The 22,059-nt window shown below is 44.9% G+C and overlaps 1 protein-coding gene across 1 annotated transcript; it reads right to left on the bottom strand.

The window, feature by feature from the left end:
• Window positions 1-249: 249 nt before the first annotated feature.
• Window positions 250-21,950, bottom strand: lin28aa (lin-28 homolog Aa). The gene is made up of 4 exons (XM_046313695.1): window positions 21,941-21,950; window positions 20,582-20,754; window positions 5,786-5,970; window positions 250-1,955 (listed from the first exon to the last, which is right to left on the bottom strand). The coding sequence occupies exons 1-4, from the start codon at window positions 21,948-21,950 to the stop codon at window positions 1,736-1,738; spliced, it is 588 nt and encodes a 195-aa protein (XP_046169651.1). The 3' UTR covers window positions 250-1,735.
• Window positions 21,951-22,059: the final 109 nt, after the last annotated feature.

The following is a 22,059-nucleotide window of genomic DNA, read 5'->3' as shown; positions in this document are numbered from 1 at the left end:
ATAACAAGGACTATTTTTAAAAGGCTTCATAATAATTCTAAATATATATTACTTGGATGTTAGAGGTCTGTCTTTCAGCTTCTCCTGTAAAACAGGAGTAAAGGCTGATTGGCTTAGCTAGTTCTACATGCACCTCCATGCAGGGCTGGGTCGATATTCATTAGTGCACGCCGTAGCAGAAACGATTCGCAAAAAACGAAAACAAGCGTTTCTTATTGGACAAATTCTGGTAGTCCCTTCCTGTTTCAGTCCGTTTGGTGCCTTGTGAATACGACTGTGGTGTTCCTGTGTAGTCCTCACAAGCAGCTTTGGAGGCAATGTCTTAAATAGGTACCTAGTAATTGACGACACTGAATAAAAATGTGTTGCTCCCGCTTTTACTCTTGAAAAAATGTGTTCTCAAAGGGGTTCTTTGTGGTGGGAAAGTTTTTTCATTCGAAAAACCCTTATGGTTCTAAGCAGCACCTTTTTTTCTAAGACAGTAGACAAAGCCTGATGCTGATGCTACTTCGACTGTGAAGTATAAACAGGACAAGTATGATTATGTAGATTTATGAATCAACCTCAGTAATCCATTAAAATCTTGCATCTGATTTCTACATGATAAATTACTTATGTTTGATACATTTCACAGGTATTGGTGTGATTTCTGGAGTCAGTGATTAAATTCCAAATACTGATGTATGTAGTCTAAGCAGAGGATGATCAAGTTGATTATAGAGATGTAAGATCTTAATTTAAGGCAGTTTGCTACTGCAGGAAAATAAATCTACAGCAACAGGAAATGTGAATTATCATGTGGAATATAATGAATTGACTTTTTTATAAGGATCGATACATATTTCTTTAGGGAAAATCAAGTCTTGACATTTTCAAGTGGAAATCACAAACTTTAGAAGTCTTGGATACACTACAAGTTGCATTTCCTAATGTGCGGGAAAATTCTCAGCAACAAAAAGAGTGATCAAATTAAGATCCTACACCTGTAGGGTTCTAGAGTATGGTTGTAATGTAGCAGCAGCAGATCAGACATGTAACAGAAATGACGCAACCACAACAACAACCGAAAGCTGGCCATAAATGCCATACTTTTTGGTTTGACATTCATTTGTCCCCAGGACATCTGCATGGTCACCAACAATATTGGTAGCCGCCAATACATTTCCTATAGCTATTACCCCGTCCCGTTGGTTCGGATGTGCCCGCCCATTACCACCCATGAAACTAACATTCATTGCAGAGGTGTAGTGTCACAACTCTGTCTTTGTCGGATATAGTGGGGTGTAACAATCAGGAAAGTCAAGAAGTTGTAAGGCAGCAAAAGTGTTTAGCTATACTTGACACAGTGATTTTAAGCTTCCTGGTGAGTTTAGTATAGTAGCATACTAGTGTGAGTGGCATGGTTTCTCATGATCTGCTCAGTGAAAAATAAACAACTTTCTATTCTATAAAGATATCAAAATAATATGTGATGTGCCATAACTTATTACAAGTTTAAACCCCTCAATAGCGGTTCCATACATTTTTACAAATATTTCCTGAGTGCTATAATAATACAGCTGTATTTGTGAGTGTTACACCACAAAATATTAACTTCAGTAACATTCTTTCTTCATGATCGTTTTGTTTACAAAAACCTGAGGTAGTTCCAAAAGCGTCTTATACAGTTGAAAGGAAACTTAGCTGCCATCTATCCAGTAAAGCTTCCCCAAGCTTCCTTCCTGCGTCTCCTCGTTCAATCGGAGCTCACGGGGGGAGGGGCCGAGTGGCCGTGTTCCTCCTCGTCCCCTTTCAAGGAGGAGGGCTTTCCCTGAGAACGTGGCGAGGACTGCTGTGCTTTGATTGGGCAGTTGGCGACCATGTGGGAAATGCTCTGGCAGAAATGGCACTTCTTGGGCTGGGGCGGCAACTTGCACTCCTTGGCATGGTGGTCCAGGCCTCCGCAGTTGTAGCACCTAAAAAACAAGACAAAGTGCGCGTTTGAGCTTGAAGACACTGCACAGAATCATGATCTACAAATCCCCTCTCAAATAACTACTTGTTATGTGATGAAGATTAGCGATTCTGTACCTCACCTTGCTCAAACGGATCCCCTGAACCAGGCTGATAAATGTAGGACTGGGCCATATGTATCAAGCGTTTCAGAGTAGGGGTGCTGATTTAGGATCAGCCTTTATATCACAATGAATAGGATTGTATGGACAGTGAGGCCCTGATCCTACAGATGTAGGATCTTAATTTGATCACCCAGTTGCAGGAGAACTTTCCAGCGATGCAAAAAATGTGTAGTGTATTTGAGATATAAAAAGTCTTCTGAAGTTCGTCATTTCCACTTAGAAATTTCAGACTTGATTTTCCCTATAGAAAAATGTATCTCAACACCTACAAAAATGTCCAGTAATTGTAATCCACAAAATAATCTACATTTCTTATTGCTGCAGGATTATTTTCCTGCTTTAGCAAACTGGCTCAAATTAAGAACCTACATTTGATAGGAGTGTTGGGCCAGTAACCGAAAAGTTGGTGGATCGAATCCCCGAGCCAACAAGGTAAAAATCTGCCATTCTGCCTCTGAGCAAGGCAGTTAAACCCCAACAACAACTGCTCCCTGGGTACCGATGACGTGGATATCGATGGCAGCCCCCCCGCACCTCTTTGATTCAGAAGGGTTGAGTTAAATGTGTTCAACACATTTCAGTAGAATGCATTCAGTTGTACAACTGACTGACCTTCCCTACATATGGCCCCTGATCTCGTATTGAGTGAGACGCGCTGTCACCTGCAATCCACAAGAGGGCAGCATATGCCAGTTAGGCTAGTGCTGCAGCAGAGCAAACCAAGAAATCTGGCCAGTTCCATGCTGTGGCCTATTTATTCATTTTATTTAATCTTTATTTAACTAGGCAAGTCAGTTTAGAACAAATTCTTATTTACAATGACGGCCTAACCCGGACGACGCTGTGCCAATTGTGAGCCGATCTATGCGACTCCCAATCACGTCTGTTTATGTCACAGCCTGGAATCAAACCAGGGTCTGTAGTGACGCCTCTAGCACTGCATATGACCAACCTTTTTGATGAGAATAGGATGATTAAAAGTGGTTTAAAAAGTGCAAATGATCTTTGTTCTACCTCATGTGCAAATGCAAATTGAATACAGGATGTACGCTATTTATAAAAGCATGTTTTCTCTGTATGTTTCAGTAGGCTATTTGTTACTTTGAATGGCCTTCCATCTACAAATTAACCACCCTTTTCATTCTTTATCCACAGTACTTTGCTGCAATGAGGTCTTTTTAGCTACATCAATTATATTGCTTCTCCATAGAACGTACACATAGTATCACAGTACTTGCAGAAGGGTTAGGGTCAATGGTAGCCATAAGAGTAGCCTTCCTTTGATGGCTTCAGTTTAAACTGGACCTATAAAATAGCCACGCGTCCAGGGGCAGCTGACAGATGGGGAGTGGGGCTGTCACCGCTGCTGTGCCACTGAGGAGCTATTGAAGACCTCCTTCCCCCAATGATGCAAATGAGGCTTGGTCAGGGGAGGCTCAGGGGGGTCAGTTGCTTGTACTTGTACCACATTTGTTTGTACCACTGGCCGTTGGATTGGTGTCAAGGTATGCTAACACAGAAGCTCTGGCCTGGCCCAACTGTCTCAACATCCATCAGGGAGCGCGAGCAGGAAAAGGGAAATGGTCCTTTGTCTAAACAGCTGCAGCAATGATCTCCCAACTCTGACCTCCGCAGTCCTTTCTAACCCCCGCAACCCCAACCCCCTACATTTTAGTCATACACGGTTGCCATGGTTACAGTGACCTCTAACCCCCTCCCGGGCTCCTACATCTGTTATCAATTAAATGGACAGGGTTTTTTCCCTTCCCTGCATCATATTTACCTACTGAAGGCGTCAGCATGATTCAGTTCGGATGCCAACTAGCCGATGTCGGCTTGGCGAACCAAACGCGTGTGATTGCATACTCCCTTGAAATACCTTCACTTGAAGAAGAAAAAAGTCGCAATAGTACTGTTTGTCCATTTTGAGTCGCCGTAGCCAGTACACTTCCTCAACATAGTCTGAATTAATTTAAGATAATGCAAGAAATCTGTCATTAATTTTGACGTTTTTGCAGAGGAGATCTTAGTCACGCAATTTTACATCTAACTTAGATGTTTGGTGCAGTATTTCTCAATAACAAAATGTGCATGAAAACGAGTCGTCTCTCGTTGAATGACAACAAAGGCTTTACTGATGAACCCTTATCGTTGACCAATCACCAACAAAGGGGCGTAGACTTCGGCTACCGACTTCCGCTTGTCTCAAGAAAACATTTAGTGTGGCCGAACAACCGAAAAAGCCCTTACCGAAGTCCAAAATGAACAAAAACATCACAAAATGTCATCATAATATATGAACAAACTGATCCGAACTGTTTCAGCACGGAAGAATGTGGACACCTTAAGGTGGAATCAGAAAATAAAGTGTGGCTGACTAAGGCCATATTAGAGTCCAGATAACACACATTAGAAACAGGGCCCTCTGTTTCTAATCCCATGCAAACACCGCCACCTAATAAAGAATATTGAATATGCCATTGACAAAAATAGTTTTTTATCTTAGACCTATGTACTGACTAATATTCAAGACATACTATAAAACAGTTGATCTTATTCTCCATTGAAAATGTTGGAGCTGGCCTCCTTTGGATTCCTCTTATAAGGACCAGCATAGTCTGGGGAGAGTGAATCGTGCGCCACAGGCCTCCCAGGACTCGTTGAGGCCGTAACCATCTCCATTCTCACCCTGGGCATAATCACAACTGACAGGAGGCCACATTGATACCCCTCTCTAACCCATCACAATATCCACAACGGACAAAGGACCCACAATGCTGGCCCACCTCTCACCTTTACTTTATGGTGAGAAAAAGCAAAGGGATTTGTGGATTTTAAAAGGAATGCATTATGCAAGTAGTGGGGTACGGAACCTTTTTCATGCAAAAGGGTTCTTCGGAACCTTCTCAATGGAAAAAAGACTTCTAGAAGGGTTCTTCATAGATAAAATGGTTCTACCAAGAACCATTAAGAGCTATTTTAAAGGGACAAGCCCAAATAACTCTCAGGTTATTATAACTAACATGAGTAATATTTCATATTTTACTACTTCTAAACTGTAATTGCAGGATAATTATAATCCACATCTAAAGTGATTCAGAAACATTCATGTTACGAGTTCAGGTTACCACCACAAAAACACATTTTGTGGAAGAGGTTTGGAAAAGGTTTTTCAAGAGAGAACCTCTGGGGGTATATCCACAAGGGACGTCCAGAATTAAACAGCTATTGAACCAGGTCACACGCCAAGCCTGCCTGTGTGACCCTAACCACCGCCAGGGGTGGGGGTCAAGGAAAAGAAGAACAGGACAGAACAGGATAAAACACCGTTTTGCATCATATCCAAAATGGATGGACTATTGCAGATGTGAGATCCAACCAAGATAAAGAAAATACTTTGGCCCACTATCTTTGAGTATGTTAGACCCCTACTATGGTGTACATAGCGGTATGTGTGTGAGATGAACAAGTACATTGTTGCTTATCTGATAAGGCATTTTCTGTCCATTTTCATTTTGTGAACCACCTCTTTTTCACCTAACATTCGTGTTATATAGCTTTTTTGAATATTTGCAGGAATTACTTTCTGTTTCAGTGTATACAGTTGAGTGTTTTCCTTGCCCCCGTTCGATGTACAAACAGAGTGGGAATACAAGGCAGGCACTTACCTATCTCCCTTGGAGTGCCGTTTCTGGACGCTCTTGCCTTTGGGTCTCTTCTCGCTGCCCACACAGTGTGTGCCCTCTGGCCCAGTGACTCTCTGGGACTCCAGGCCTTTGGCTGACTTCTTGAAGGTGAACTCGACCGCCTCGCCCTCCTTCAAGCTGCGGAAGCCCTCCATGTGCAGCTTACTCTGGAGGGGAGAGAAAGACAGTCGAAGGAAACATCAGAATACTATTAGAAGTATTCATCTCAGAGTAGGAGTGCTGATCGAGGATCAGCTCCCGCTCTCCATATCATTCTAGTCATTATGATCTAAAAGGAAAGGCGTATCCTTTAATAGCACTCCTAATTTGAGACTCTTGTGAATATGGCCCCGTAACCCTTTAGAGGTCATATTAAACACCCCATTTTGAACATAGAGATACACATCCTTACGAACAGATCTTAAGTCTAGCTGCATGATATGCTCCAAATCAATGACGACGCAATCACAAAGACCTTGCAGCATCAGCTAACAAATCAACTAATAGTCGGCCAAGGGAGACGCTGAGGAGTGACCCTCTGTGAACACTATGCTATCTTCAAACTTTTCTAACAGAGATAGGCGCTATCTGGCGTCTGTCCTAAGTCTCCTGACTGTTGATCATTCTGTCTCGCCTCATAAATAAACAACAACTACAAAGCCTCTTATTGTCAGACAGACTATTTGTCCTCCCTCCCTAGTCTGCATTGGTCTGTTGCCCAACACTGGCCACAGTGGCCTGTGAGTCTCTTGTGTTTGAGTGGTAAACCTGATGTGATAACCTTCACCCATCCCCCTCTGCCAAAGGACCTGCATTCCGCACTACAATGTCCCCTACCCCCCCAACTACATCACAAAGAACCACTAACACACTAACCACCACTGCAGGATTCTTGCTGGGAGGGATAGGGTTGGGGGTGGGGTGGGGTTGGGGGGGGGGGGTTCAGGAAAACATTCCTTGGATGGTTGTCTGGCAGAGAGATACGCAGATAAGTTGAGAATCAACACATCGTCACTCCAAATGATAGGTACCCGCAAGCTTTGAGTTAATAATCGATTGATTGTTTTACTCAAATGTGACACTTTAAGCATGGAATCAATATCAACTCAAAGCCTGAAAGCATTCAACAGCCCAAGAGTATGGACACAATCAACACCATGATCCTTAGATTAACGCTAAAGACTATGCTAACATCAAACCAGGTTTGTGTTCATATGGGCACACAACGTTTGAAACGTTATGAAGCGCAAAACTAAAATAGTCCCATCCTGTTTTATTGGTGCCAAATGAATACAACCCAGTACTTTAAGATACAGTATCCTACAGATTTCGGATCAAATTCTGCTGCCTTCACCTCAGTTGACCCAGGCAGCGCTGTTCAGCAGAGAGACATTCAGCCATGAGATAAAAAACAGCCTTGGAGGAGGGGAAAATGAGGGAGGGAGGAAAGGGGAGGCTATGAAAAAGGGGAATGGGCTGTGCATTAAGGGGTATAATGCCAGAGGCAGCCTGGGTAAAACAAGAACCCCCCCAAAATAGCTGTTGGATTGGTGGTAGGCTATATATGCAACCAGGCAGCAGATATCATTGATTTTGACATGATTAGCAATGAAACCTGGTGTTTCCTATCAGAAGTTTCAACTGACCTTTGAGAATTTCACCATTAGAGGGTGATCAATATTTCGCTGCGAACAGAACTCCACAAGTGTAGAGCCAAAAAAACAATATTTCTCGCATGCTCAGGTCAGTGCCAGGACAAGACTGATGGCTATGTCACTTCATTTAGGTATTTCCTAGGCACCAAGTGCCATTTGTCTGAGTTCATGGACCCACTTTAGGAGAGGAAAGACATCAGCCATGCTCACCACAGAGGATTTCCTCTCCAGAACTGTCAATGGCTGCCATTGTCAGGCTGGGATGATCTTATATTATTTGAGGCAATCTTAAGGGTATATTTAAACGACTAGGGGGCGAATTCCCAGACCCAGATTTAGTCTAGCCCTTGACATAAAAAGCCAGCTCAATCCATTGAAGATGCCTTTTAGTCCAGGACTAGGACTAATCTGTGAATGGGAAACGGCCACAATCTGATTTATCCTTCTTTGACAGCCTTCTCTGCATATTGCTTCAAATATCAACAACAACGTGTGTGTAACTGTGCAGTTGCTTTGAGGGGAAGCATAAAGAAATCATGTTTTAACCAGGACACAAATTCAAATACAAGCCACATGGCCTACAAAGAACTGCATCTATTGTGTAACGAAAACTAGCAATGCAATAGCACCTGTAGGAGGAGAATTACAGTAAAGTGAACAGTTCCTTAATACTGTAATGGTCACTGATGAGCATCTGCTGTGAAGTTACAAGCAGATCTGGGACACACAATGGGTCCTCCATAATTCCATTTGGGTGACAGAAGTGCCCACTTGAAAAGCTGCTCCATTGTGCGTTGGCTCTAGTGACTGTTAACCCACTTCCCATCACACGTGTGACCTCCCCTGCTCCACAGGAGTGGGTAGGTTCATCCATACACACCCCCAACACAGAAAACATACCATGTAGAATGAGAAAGGAGACTCCTAATATGGCCTTAAACCCTACCAAACTGGTGAAGTGTATTGGAGGGCGATATGAAGCTCTACTGTAGGCTATGTCCATACTAGCTTGAATAAAACAGAGCAGGGTAGATGAATGAAGACGTAGGATGAGAGAGAGAGAGAGAGAGAGAGAGAGAGAGAGAGAGAGAGAGAGAGAGAGAGAGAGAGAGAGAGAGAGAGAGAGAGAGAGAGAGAGAGAGAGAGAGAGAGCTGACAACGGGAAGGGATTGCTGCTAGGACAAAGAGGGGCTGAGGGGCTCGGTCACGGCCGAGAGGAGCATGCTTCATTGGGATTTGTGATCTTATTGTTCACCTGCACACAAAGGCCAGCAGGCCCCAGGACTTCATGTTCTCTACCTGACACGCAGAGACTCATTTCGGGGCCAAAGCCTCATTGCCATAATACACCGTAGCCATAGCTCCCATCCGTCCATCATGGATGAACATTGGACACACATGTTCTCGCCTTCCTAACAATGGCTAGCAAGGTTGGGGTCACTACCATTTAAATTCAAGAAGTTAACTGTCATTCCAATTCTGAATTTTTCAAGCATTGAGTTTGCTTCCTGAATTCAAATGAAATGTAATTGACCTGAACCCTGATGGCTAGGGGAGGAAATCAGTGGAGAAGTCACCACTTAAGATGTCAAAGGACAGGGTTCAGGAGGCCATTGTCCCAGTTACATCGTTAACAGATACTGTTCACTTATTGAAACATAATCTTTAAAAGGCTTGGAATCTAGAATGGCAGCACCAGAAGAGAGATATCCGCATTCTGGGAAGAATGAAATAGGTATTTAGTCATACAAATTACTTACTGAGAAATAGATTTGTATTAAAGGAAGAAATCATTCATTTGGGGCGTGATTGTAGTCCTGGCCATTTTAACAGGTTAAAAGTTCAAATAGCTGAAATAAATGGTCTAAAAAGCAGCGGTCTGAAAGTAATGGCTCAGATACACCAATACCTTTTGCTGGAGTACTCCACACTTCTGAACGTAATTTGCGAAGCGAGCATGCACTGATTTTACATGTAGAATCGGATGAAAAATGGTGTCGGTCAGAGGTCTACAGTTGGTGGTTCCTAAAACACTGCGTGCTAAATGATCGGCAGACAAAAGGTGGATCCACTTTCGGTGCAATGTGTGTGAGGCTTAGGGCTCTACACAGTCTTATGTATTAAGAATTAAAAACAGAAATAACTTATTTGCATAAATATTCAGACCGTTTGCTATGAGACTCGAAATTGAGCTCAGGTGCATCCTGTTTCCATTAATCATCCCTGAGATGTTTCGACAACTTGATTGGAGTCCACCTGTAAATTCAAATAACTGGACATTATTTGGAAAGGCACACACCTGTCTATTTTTAAAAATGTTAAATTTGACCTTCATTTAACTAGGCAAGTCAGTTAAGAACAAATTCTTATTTTCAATGACGGCCTAGGAACAGTGGGTTAACTGCCAGAACAACAGATTTCTCCCTTGTCCGCTCTGGGATTCGATCTTGCAACCTTTTGGTTACTCTGGCTAAAACCACTAGGCTACCTGCCGCCCCACTAAATAAGGTCCCACAGTTGACAGTGCATGTTAGAGCAAAAACCAAGCCATTCGGTCGACAGAATAGTCCGTAGAGCTCCGAGACAGGATTGTGTAGATCTGGGGAAGGGTACCAAAAAAAATTCTGCAGCATTGAAAGTCCCCAAGAACACATTGGCCTCCGCCATTCTTAAATGGAAGAAGTTTGGAACCAACAAGACTCTTCCTAGAGCTGGCCCCCCGGCCAAACTGAGCAATTGGGGGAGAAGAGTCTTGGTCGGGGAGGTGACCAAGAACCTGATGGTCCCTCTGACAGAGCTCAACAGTTCCTCTGTGGAGATTGGAGAACTTTCCAGAAGGACAACCATCTCTGCAGCACTCCATCAATCAGGCCTTTATGGTAGAGTGGCCAGAGGGAAGCCACTTCTCAATAAAAGGCACATAATAGCCCACTTGGGACCTGGCCAAAAGGCACCTAAAGACTATCAGACCATCAGAAATACGATTCTCTGGTCTGATAAAACCAAGCCTGAATGCCAAGAGTCACTTCTGGATGAAACCTAGCACCATCCCTACGGCGAAGCATGGTGGTGGCAGCATCATGCTGTGGGGATGTTTTTCAGCCACAGGGACTGGGAGACTAGTCAGGATCGAGGGAAAGATGAACGGAGCAAGGTACAGAGAGTTCCTTGATGAACCTGCTCCAAAGCAATCAGGACCTCAGAGTGGGGCAACAGTTAACCTTCCAACAGGACAGCGACACTAATCACACAGCCAAGACAACGCATGGTTGGCTTCGGGACATGTCTCTGAATGTCCTTGAATGGCCCAGCCAGAGCCCAGATTTGAACCCAAATTAAAATCTCAGAAGAGACCTGAAAATAGCTGTGCAGCGACGCTCCCCATCCAACCTGACAGAGCTTCAGAGGATCTGCAGAGCAGAATGGGAAAAACTCCCCAAATACAGGTGTGCCAAGCTTGTAACGTCATACCCAAGAAGACTCAAGGCTGTAATCGCCCCCAAAGGTGCTTCAACAATGTACTGAGTAAAGGGTCTGAATAATTATGCAAATGTGATATTTCAGTTTCTTATTTGCAATACATTTTCTACATTTTCTAAAAAGCTGTTTTTGCTTTGCCATTATGGGGTATTGTGTGCAGATTGATGATGGGGAAAAGCAAATTGAATCAATTTTAGAATAAGGCTGTAACGTAACAAAATGTGGAAAATGTCAAAGGGTCTGAATTCTTTGCGAATGCATTGTAGAACCACAGTATGTAGAGAACGGCGCAAACGGACCCCGTTTGGGTAGACTGTGTAGACCCCTTTAAGGAGCATTTATTCCTGGCTATCGTAACACATCAAATTAACACTTGCCTAGTTAAATAAAGGTTCAATAAAGTAAATAAATAACAGATTAGTTAAAAAAGCTTATTTCTCTCAAATTTTGTTCACAAAATTGCTTAAATCCCTGTTAGTGAGCATTTCTCCTTTCGCAAAGATAATCCATCCATCTGACAGGTATGTCACATCAAGAAGCAGATTAAACAGCATGATCATTACACAGGTGCACCTTGTGTGGGGACAATAAAAGGCCACTCTAAAAGCCGCCTCCAATGTCAACTGGCAGTACGTCCAACCTGCCTTCACAACCGCAGACCAGGTGTAACCATGCCAGCCAATTACCTCCACATCCGTCTTCTTCACCTGCGGGATTGTCTAAGACCAGCCACCCGGACAGTTGGTGAAACTGTGTGTTTGCACAACTGAAGAACTTCCGCAAACTGTCAGAAATCATCTCAGGGAAGCTCATCTGCATGCTATTCATCCTCACCAGGGTCCTGACCTGACTGCAGGTTGGCGCCGTAACCGGCTTCAGTGGGCAAATGCTCACCTTCGATGGCCACTGGCACACTGGAAAAGTACACTTCACAGATGAATGTCGGTTTCAACAGTACCGGGCAGAAGGCAGACAGCATGTGTGGTGTCCTTTGGGCAAGCGGTTTGCTGATGTCAGCATGGTGACTTTGGGGTTATAGTAAACCTCAAATCTCTCTCCCTCCTTTACCATTAACATAGACTTGGCAGAGAGGAGACAGGAGCACGGAGGCTTTAATCACTTAGATTTCAGGAATCTGAAGTGAATGAACAGCTAAAGTTGTCATGTTTTGTCATTGATTGTCATGTCTTGTCCCTATGCTTCCCCTTCTATTCGTTTCCCCCTGCAGGTCTTATTAGGTTCTTTCCCTCTTTATATCCCTCTCTCTCCCCCTCCCTCTCTCCCTCTCTCTCTCTCTCTCTCTCTCTCTCTCTATCGTTCCGTTCCTGTTCCCAGCTGTTCCTCATTCTCCTAACTACCTCATTTACTCTTTCACACCTGTTCCCTATTTTGCCCTCTGATTAAGTCCCTATTTCTCTCTCTGTTTTCGCTTCTGTCCTTGTCGGATCATTGTTTGCTGTTCTATGTCCTCGTTCCGTCCTGTCATGGTTTTGCCTTCTTCAGATGCTGCGTGTGAGCAGGTGTCTAGATCAGCTACGGCCTGCGCCTTCCCGAAGCGACCTGCAGTCTGTGGTCGCATCTCCAGTTGTTCCCCTCTACTGACTAGAGGGTTTCAGTATTCCTGTTTTGACTTGGAATAAACTCTGTTTCGGTAAAGTCGCTTTTGGGTCCTCATTCACCTGCATAACAGAATGATCCGACCAAGTATGGACCCAGCGACTACGGATTCTCGCAACTCAGCCGTCAAGAACCAGGAAGCGATGCTCGGCAGACACGAGCAGGAATTGTTTGCTGCTCGTCATGCCGTTGAGACCCTGGCCGCTCAGGTCTCCGACCTCTCAGGACAGTTTCAGAGTCTCCGTCTCGAGCCACCAGCTACTTCTTGGTCTTCTGAGTCTCCGGAACCTAGGGTTAATAACCCACCATGTTACTCTGGGCAGCCCACTGAGTGCCGCTCCTTTCTCACCCAGTGTGATATTGTGTTCTCTCTCCAGCCCAACACATACTCTAGAGAGAGAGCTCGGATCGCCTACGTCATATCACTCCTTATGGGACGGGCTCGGGAGTGGGGCACAGCTATCTGGGAGGCAAGGGCTGAGTGTACTAACGAGTATCAGAACTTTAAAGAGGAGATGATACGGGTTTTTGATCGTTCAGTTTTTGGGAGGGAGGCTTCCAGGGCCCTGGCTTCCCTATGTCAAGGTGATCGATCCATAACGGATTACTCTATAGAGTTTCGCACTCTTGCTGCCTCCAGTGACTGGAACGAGCCGGCGTTGCTCGCTCGTTTTCTGGAGGGACTCCACGCTGAGGTTAAGGATGAGATTCTCTCCTGGGAGGTTCCTTCCAACGTGGATTCTTTGATTGCACTCGCCATCCGCATAGAACGACGGGTAGATCTTCGTCACCGAGCTCGTGGAAGAGAGCTCGCGTTAACGGTGTTCCCCCTCTCCGCATCTCAACCATCTCCTCCCATTGGCTCAGAGATTGAGCCCATGCAGCTGGGAGGTATTCGCATCTCGACTAAGGAGAGGGAACGGAGAATCACCAACCGCCTTTGCTTCTATTGCGGTTCTGCTGGACATTTTGTCATTTCATGTCCAGTAAAAGGCCAGAGCTCATCAGTAAGCGGAGGGCTACTGGTGAGCGCTACTACTCAGGTCTCTCCATCAAGATCCTGTACTACCTTGTCGGTCCATCTACGCTGGACCGGTTCGGCAGCTTCCTGCAGTGCCTTGATAGACTCTGGGGCTGAGGGTTGTTTTATGGACGAAGCATGGGCTCGGAAACATGACATTCCTCTCAGACAGTTAGGGGAGCCCACGCCCATGTTCGCCTTAGATGGTAGTCTTCTCCCCAGTATCATATATGAGACACTACCTTTAACCCTCACAGTATCTGGTAACCACAGTGAGACCATTTCCTTTTTGATTTTTCGTTCACCTTTTACACCTGTTGTTTTGGGTCATCCCTGGCTAGTATGTCATAATCCTTCTATTAATTGGTCTAGTAATTCTATCCTATCCTGGAACGTTTCTTGTCATGTGAAGTGTTTAATGTCTGCTATCCCTCCTGTTTCTTCTGTTCCCTCTTCTCAGGAGGAACCTGGTGATTTGACAGGAGTGCCGGAGGAATATCATGATCTGCGCACGGTCTTCAGTCGGTCCAGAGCCAACTCCCTTCCTCCTCACCGGTCGTATGATTGTTGTATTGATCTCCTTCCGGGGACCACTCCCCCTCGGGGTAGACTTTACTCTCTGTCGGCTCCCGAACGTAAGGCTCTCGAAGATTATCTGTCTGTTTCTCTCAACGCCGGTACCGTTGTGCCTTCTTCCTCTCCCGCCGGAGCGGGGTTTTTTTTTGTTAAGAAGAAGGATGGTACTCTGCGCCCCTGCGTGGATTATCGAGGGCTGAATGACATAACGGTTAAGAATCGTTATCCGCTTCCCCTTATGTCGTCAGCCTTCGAGATTCTGCAGGGAGCCAGGTTCTTTACTAAGTTGGACCTTCGTAACGCTTACCATCTCGTGCGCATCAGAGAGGGGGACGAGTGGAAAACGGCGTTTAACACTCCGTTAGGGCATTTTGAATACCGGGTTCTGCCGTTCGGTCTCGCTAATGCTCCAGCTGTCTTTCAGGCATTAGTTAATGATGTACTGAGAGACATGCTGAACATCTTTGTTTTCGTTTACCTTGACGATATCCTGATTTTTTCACCGTCACTCGAGATTCATGTTCAGCACGTTCGACGTGTACTCCAGCGCCTTTTAGAGAATTGTCTCTATGTGAAGGCTGAGAAGTGCGTCTTTCATGTCTCCTCTGTCACATTTCTCGGTTCTGTTATTTCCGCTGAAGGCATTCAGATGGATCCCGCTAAGGTCCAGGCTGTCAGCGATTGGCCCGTCCCTAAGTCACGTGTCGAGTTGCAGAGCTTTCTCGGTTTCGCGAATTACTATCGGCGTTTCATTCGTAATTTCGGTCAAGTGGCAGCCCCTCTCACAGCCCTTACTTCTGTCAAGTCGTGCTTTAAGTGGTCCGGTTCCGCCCAGGGAGCTTTTGATCTCCTCAAGAAGCGTTTTACATCCGCTCCTATCCTTGTTACTCCTGACGTCACTAAACAATTCATTGTCGAGGTTGACGCTTCAGAGGTGGGCGTGGGAGCCATTCTGTCCCAGCGCTTCCATTCTGACGATAAGGTCCATCCTTGCGCGTATTTTTCTCATCGCCTGTCGCCATCGGAACGCAACTATGATGTGGGTAACCGCGAACTGCTCGCCATCCGCTTAGCACTAGGCGAATGGCGACAGTGGTTGGAGGGGGCGACCGTTCCTTTTGTCGTTTGGACTGACCATAAGAACCTTGAGTACATCCGTTCTGCCAAACGACTCAATGCACGTCAAGCTCGTTGGGCGTTGTTTTTCGCTCGTTTCGAGTTCGGGATTTCTTATCGCCCGGGAAATAAGAACACCAAGCCTGATGCCTTATCCCGTCTCTTCAGTTCTTCTGTAGCTTCTACCGACCCCGAGGGGATTCTCCCTGAGGGGCGTGTTGTCGGGTTGACTGTCTGGGGAATTGAGAGACAGGTAAAGCAAGCACTCACTCACACTGCGTCGCCGCTCGCTTGTCCTAGTAACCTTCTTTTCGTTCCTGTCTCTACTCGTCTGGCTGTTCTTCAGTGGGCTCACTCTGCCAAGTTAGCTGGCCACCCCGGCGTTCGGGGTACGCTTGCTTCTATTCGCCAGTGGTTTTGGTGGCCTACTCAGGAGCGTGACACGCGCCATTTCGTGGCTGCTTGTTCGGACTGCGCGCAGACTAAGTCAGGTAACTCCCCTCCTGCCGGTCGTCTCAGGCCGCTTCCCATTCCTTCTCGACCATGGTCTCACATCGCCTTAGACTTTATTACCGGTCTGCCTTCGTCTGCGGGGAAGACTGTGATTCTTACTGTTGTCGATAGGTTCTCTAAGGCGGCTCACTTTATTCCCCTCGCCAAGCTTCCTTCCGCTAAGGAGACGGCACAAATCATCATTGAGAATGTGTTCAGAATTCATGGCCTCCCGTTAGACGCCGTTTCGGACAGAGGTCCGCAATTCACGTCACAGTTTTGGAGGGAGTTCTGTCGTTTGATTGGTGCTTCCGTCAGTCTCTCTTCCGGTTTTCATCCCCAGTCTAACGGTCAAGCAGAACGGGCCAATCAGACGATTGGTCGCATATTACGCAGCCTTTCTTTTAGAAACCCTGCGTCTTGGGCAGAACAGCTCCCCTGGGCAGAATACGCTCACAACTCGCTTCCTTCGTCTGCTACCGGGCTATCTCCTTTTCAGAGTAGTCTTGGGTACCAGCCTCCTCTGTTCTCGTCCCAGCTCGCCGAGTCCAGCGTTCCCTCCGCTCAGGCTTTTGTCCAACGTTGTGAGCGCACCTGGAGGAGGGTCAGGTCTGCACTTTGCCGTTACAGGGCGCAGACTGTGAGAGCCGCTAATAAACGTAGGATTAAGAGTCCTAGGTATTCTCGCGGTCAGGGAGTGTGGCTTTCCACTCGTAACCTTCCCCTTACGACAGCTTCTCGCAAGTTGACTCCGCGGTTCATTGGTCCGTTCCGTGTTTCTCAGGTCGTCAATCCTGTCGCAGTGCGACTGCTTCTTCCGCGACATCTTCGTCGCGTCCACCCAGTCTTCCATGTCTCCTGCGTCAAGCCTTTTCTTCGCGCCCCCCGTTCGTCTCCCCCCCCCCCACCGTCCTTGTCGAGGGCGCACCTATTTACAGGGTACGGAAGATCATGGACATGCGTTCTCGGGGACGTGGCCACCAGTACTTAGTGGATTGGGAGGGTTACGGTCCTGAGGAGAGGAGTTGGGTTCCATCTCGGGACGTGCTGGACCGTTCGTTGATTGATGATTTCCTCCGTTGCCGCCAGGGTTCCTCCTCGAGTGTGCCAGGAGGCGCTCGGTGAGTGGGGGGGGTACTGTCATGTTTTGTCATTGATTGTCATGTCTTGTCCCTATGCTTCCCCTTCTATTCGTTTCCCCCTGCAGGTCTTATTAGGTTCTTTCCCTCTTTATATCCCTCTCTCTCCCCCTCCCTCTCTCTCTCTCTCTCTCTATCGTTTCGTTCCTGTTCCCAGCTGTTCCTCATTCTCCTAACTACCTCATTTACTCTTTCACACCTGTTCCCTATTTTGCCCTCTGATTAAGTCCCTATTTCTCTCTCTGTTTTCGCTTCTGTCCTTGTCGGATCATTGTTTGCTGTTCTATGTCCTCGTTCCGTCCTGTCATGGTTTTGCCTTCTTCAGATGCTGTGTGTGAGCAGGTGTCTAGATCAGCTACGGCCTGCGCCTTCCCGAAGCGACCTGCAGTCTGTGGTCGCATCTCCAGTTGTTCCCCTCTACTGACTAGAGGGTTTCAGTATTCCTGTTTTGACTTGGAATAAACTCTGTTTCGGTAAAGTCGCTTTTGGGTCCTCATTCACCTGCATAACAAAAGTGGACTTCTCTCAATGAGATGCTAAGCCTTTATCTTCTCAGCTAGAAGTGTCTCACTCACATGGAAACTAGGAGGGAAAGGGTGCCCCCCCCTTCACTATTGGTCAGGATGGGTTAACCTGGGTAGTTTCCCAATTCACTCATGGGACCTGGACACCATGTGGATGAAAATACACTGATCATGTTTGAGAGCTTCAAATTCGTGATGCGTAGTGGGTAAATTGCATCTGACTGATCTACAAATAATGAGTAGTTATCATTGATGCAAAGTGATTTGTTGATTAGTCAGTCTGAAATTTCCTGCAATGTCGAACAAGCCCATTGCCTCATAGGTAGGCCCGTGGTCTTCACTTGGAGTAAATTACCATGCAATGAACTTTCAAGTGTCAAGACAAAAACACAGTTAAAAGGACAAATCTGTATTTTAGATGGCTCCTCAACTTAAAACTAGCCTATTTGCCAAAAGAAATTGTAAAAACACATCAAACTTCAGCCATCACTAGCAAAACATCAACGTAAGTGAATGAGGCATGCATTACCTGTGTACAAAAGTGACTAAGTCACTTTTAAAGCTGCACTTTGCAGAAATTGCGACGCCAATTGTTGATTGCTAACATTCGAATAGTACGCCTAATGTCAGTTTATGTGACAAAACAAACACGTACAATGCATTCGGAAGGTATTCAGATTTCTAAAAACCTGTTTTTGCTTTGGTTATTGTGTGTAGATTGATTAGAAAATGTGTTTATTTAATCCATTTTAGAATAAGGCTGTGATGTAAAAAAATGTGGAAAAAGTCAAAGGTAGTGTATAGAGAATTATTGTACCATCTAAGAAGCACTTCTTAGATTTTATTTTTTTATTTTAGACTTGAGTGCTTCTGAGACTAGATTTTTTATTTTTTTATTTTACCCCCCTTTTCATGGTATCCAATTGTTTTTTAGTAGCTACTATCTTGTCTCATCGCTACAACTCCCGTACAGGCTTGGGAGAGACGAAGTTTGAAAGTCATGCGTCCTCCGATACACAACCCAACCAAGCCACACTGCTTCTTAACACAGCGGAAGCCAGCCGCACCAATGTGTCAGAGGAAACACCGGGAACCTGGCAACCTTGGTTAGCGCGCAATGCACCCGGACCGCCACAGGAGTCACTGGTGCGCGATGAGATAAGGATATCCCTACCGGCGAAACCCTCCCTAACCCGGACGACGCTAGGTCAATTGTGCGTCGCACCACAGACTCCCCGGTCATGACAGAGCCTGGGCGCAAACCCAGAGTCTCTGGTGGCACAGCTGGCGCTGCAGTACAGCGCCCTTAACCACTGCGCCACCCGGGATGCCCCCAGAGTTGCTTTTAATGAGAATGACATATCTTTAACTCACATTTCTATGTGAATTTGGTCAGGTTAACCCAGCCGCGTAATTCACAAGAGTGCCCAGGCGTACCCACAAGGGAGCCAGGCCCTCCCAATCAGATCGAGTAATTATTTCTACTTGGCAGTGTTCCAAACTGACATCATTTGTCTTTTTACCTATACATGCAAACACCATCAGATATAATTCATAGCAAGCAATGCACTAGAATGACACAGATGAACTGGAATGACATTCACTACCATAGGATTGGTGGACAAAAATAACTAACTGAAAGCCACAAGTATGAACGCAATTTTTAATTTTTTACCTTTATTTTACTAGGCAAGTCCGTTAAGAACAAATTCTTATTTTCAAAGACAGCCTAGGAACAGTGGGTTAACTGCCTGTTCAAGGGCAGAACGACAGATTTTGCACCTTGTCAGCTTGCCACCCCAATGAGGCATATGTCACTGTGCTTCTATTGCTATATGCACTATGCCACCGCCTACTTAATTTGTTCATTTAGCAAACAAGACAGCTCATAATACAGTGCCTTTATCAGCCAATAGGATCCCGAGAGGCGCAGTGGTCTAAGGCACTGCATCCCAGTGCTAGAGGGGTCACTGTGGGGGGAATGCCCACATGCAGGAACGGCCTGAAATGCGGGCTGCAGTTGCACACTATTGGAAATTGTTTACACCCTTGATAAAGATGAACAATAATGATTGTATAAAATAGATAATTCAAACACTGAGCTATATTGTATGTACATGCATTTTTATTTATTTATATTATTTCATACTAATACAATTGCTCAGAGAAAGAAAGGTAGGGGTCAAAATTACTCTTGAATGAATTGTGAATAATGATGAGTGAGCAAGTTACAGAGGGTCAAATATGATAACCCCAAGACATGATAACCTCTCACCATTATCAATAACAGGGGAGGTTAGAATGTCTTGGGGGTATGATCTTTGACCCTCTGAAACACAAGCACAATGAACTGCAAATGCATCCAACAAGTTTGTAAAGTCACAAGCTTGATGTAGTTATTGAGTGCTAGGGATATGGGACCGAATATGAATATTTTGACTACATTATTTATAAGAATCTCTAGGGGTGTCAATTATTTTGACCCGCCAAATATTACTTGTTAAACTAAACTTTCATTTAACTAGGCAAGTCAAATTATTATTATCAAACCCAGACGACGCTGGACAACGCAATTGTGCGCTCCCCCTGTAGTACTCCCAATCACGGCTGGTTGTGATACAGCCTGGATTTGAACGAGTGTCTGTAGTGATCCCTCTAGCACTGAGATGTAGTGCCTTAAACCACTGGGCCACTCAGCTTCATTCTTTCCTTGTTTTTCCTCGGCGTTCATAACCCTTAGCTAGAAAACGGAGATAAATCGTTGCACAACTGATCGATATGTTACGATTTGATTTATCATATTACACAAACCAATTTGATCAATAACCAATAATATATATTTCTCTGAGCAATTGTATTAGTATAAAGTAATACAATTTTATATTTTTTTATCGCATACAATATAGCCTAGTATTTTAATAATTTATTTTATTCAGTCATTATTGCTCATCTTTATCAAGGGTGTCCATGATTTTGGACCCCACTGTACATGACCACGAGGTCACATGGTAAGCCAGCAACGCGTGTTCGTTTAAGATGGAAAACTGACTGAATATGTTATTCTGTGTCAATGTATAGTGGGCCACCATTCACCACATATTTGGTGTGGGAATTAGACGGTAAGGCAGTTCATTTTAAAACCAAGGTCCCCCTCTTACCTGATGGACGAACACATCGACCGGAGACTCGAGCGGGACCCCCTCTCGGTTGGTCATGGACAAAAACCCAAAGCCCATGCGCACGTTGAACCATTTACATACGCCGACACCGTGGAAAGATTCCGAATCCTCCTCGGTACTTAGTCCTTCATCCTCTTCGGTCTTGCAGACTCCTGTAATTTAGAACAATATGTTAAACACTGTTCGTGTTACTATTTACCAGAACACTAAGAGAGGAGTGTGCGCGTAAAATTGCCATTCAGCTTTGTTCTTTCCTTGTTTTTCCTCACGCATTCATAACCATTGGGTAGAAACCGGGAGAAGTCGTTGCAAAACGAATCGAATAACCAATCATATCCATATGCCTAAATATAGACCTATAATTTCAATACATAAACAACAATATTGTAACGGTCCGTGATAACAATAAACTAGAATTCTATCTATGGCTAGAATTATTTGTTATTCTCCCATCTTATATTTCAATCTTTCACACGTAGGACCTATATATTTCACACTCATAGTGAGTATATATTAAGTGTACTAGTATGTGAGGAAACAACACAGGCCGACACGAAACGAATGACGAAACCTAGTATATCACTAAATGGCTGAACTGAATTATATGGGCCTCTTGTTAGCTGCGTTTATGCGACAGAAAAAAAGTTACGTTGTGAAAATAAAACCAATCAATTTGCATTTACAAGACTACATTTGAAAATTCGTGTACAAAAATTACATTTACATTTATAAAGAGCCTACTTTGTCAACAACACGACAACTTGAGTCTGGTTTGCCTATTGCGAACCAAATAAAGCATGTTTTGGTATTGACTAGGCAATTTAAAAAGGAAAATAGTTCCATACTGTACACAATTTTAAATTCGTAAGCTGTTATTCATTCTGTATCTCTTTAGAGACAGAGCCTACACTAAACACAATATATCGTCAGATTTTTACTCAACCTGGGAATTCCTGGTTATAAACCATCTTGCCAATTCACGCCTTGAGTCAAAGGAAGCACCCAAGTTAATGTTGGATATCCTTTTCCCCTTTCGAGCAGCGTAATGCCTACGGTTTCCCACTTTCATGCCAAATGCGCAGAAAAGCAAAAACTTAACTTCGGTGGGAAAGTGGGAGGGCGAAATAAACAAAAGGGTCTGGCAACTTATCGCCCCAAACAATGAGGGGTGGGAGTCACAAGGAAGAATTTGTATAATAATTACCCAAGATCTAAAAGACAATGCAAGGTAACCCAGCCCCCTAAACCTCTTCATCTATGGACAACAGAGACTCCCTGGCTCTATAGCATCAAACCAAATAACCAAGCAAAGTGTTTTAGTCCAAATTATTGGCCTACCTTCTGCCATGTTCGGTCCAGCTTGTCTTTAGTCTATATCAGTCCCTGTCCCCCCTGTGTTTTTGCCTGGACGTGTCGGGCCCCGCTCCGCGTTGGATCACGTCTTTATCCCTCCCCTG

This window comes from Oncorhynchus gorbuscha, linkage group LG19 (assembly GCF_021184085.1).
Source record: "Oncorhynchus gorbuscha isolate QuinsamMale2020 ecotype Even-year linkage group LG19, OgorEven_v1.0, whole genome shotgun sequence".
NCBI classification, from domain to species: domain Eukaryota; kingdom Metazoa; phylum Chordata; class Actinopteri; order Salmoniformes; family Salmonidae; genus Oncorhynchus; species Oncorhynchus gorbuscha.
This window is presented reverse-complemented; position numbering and strand designations above follow the sequence as displayed.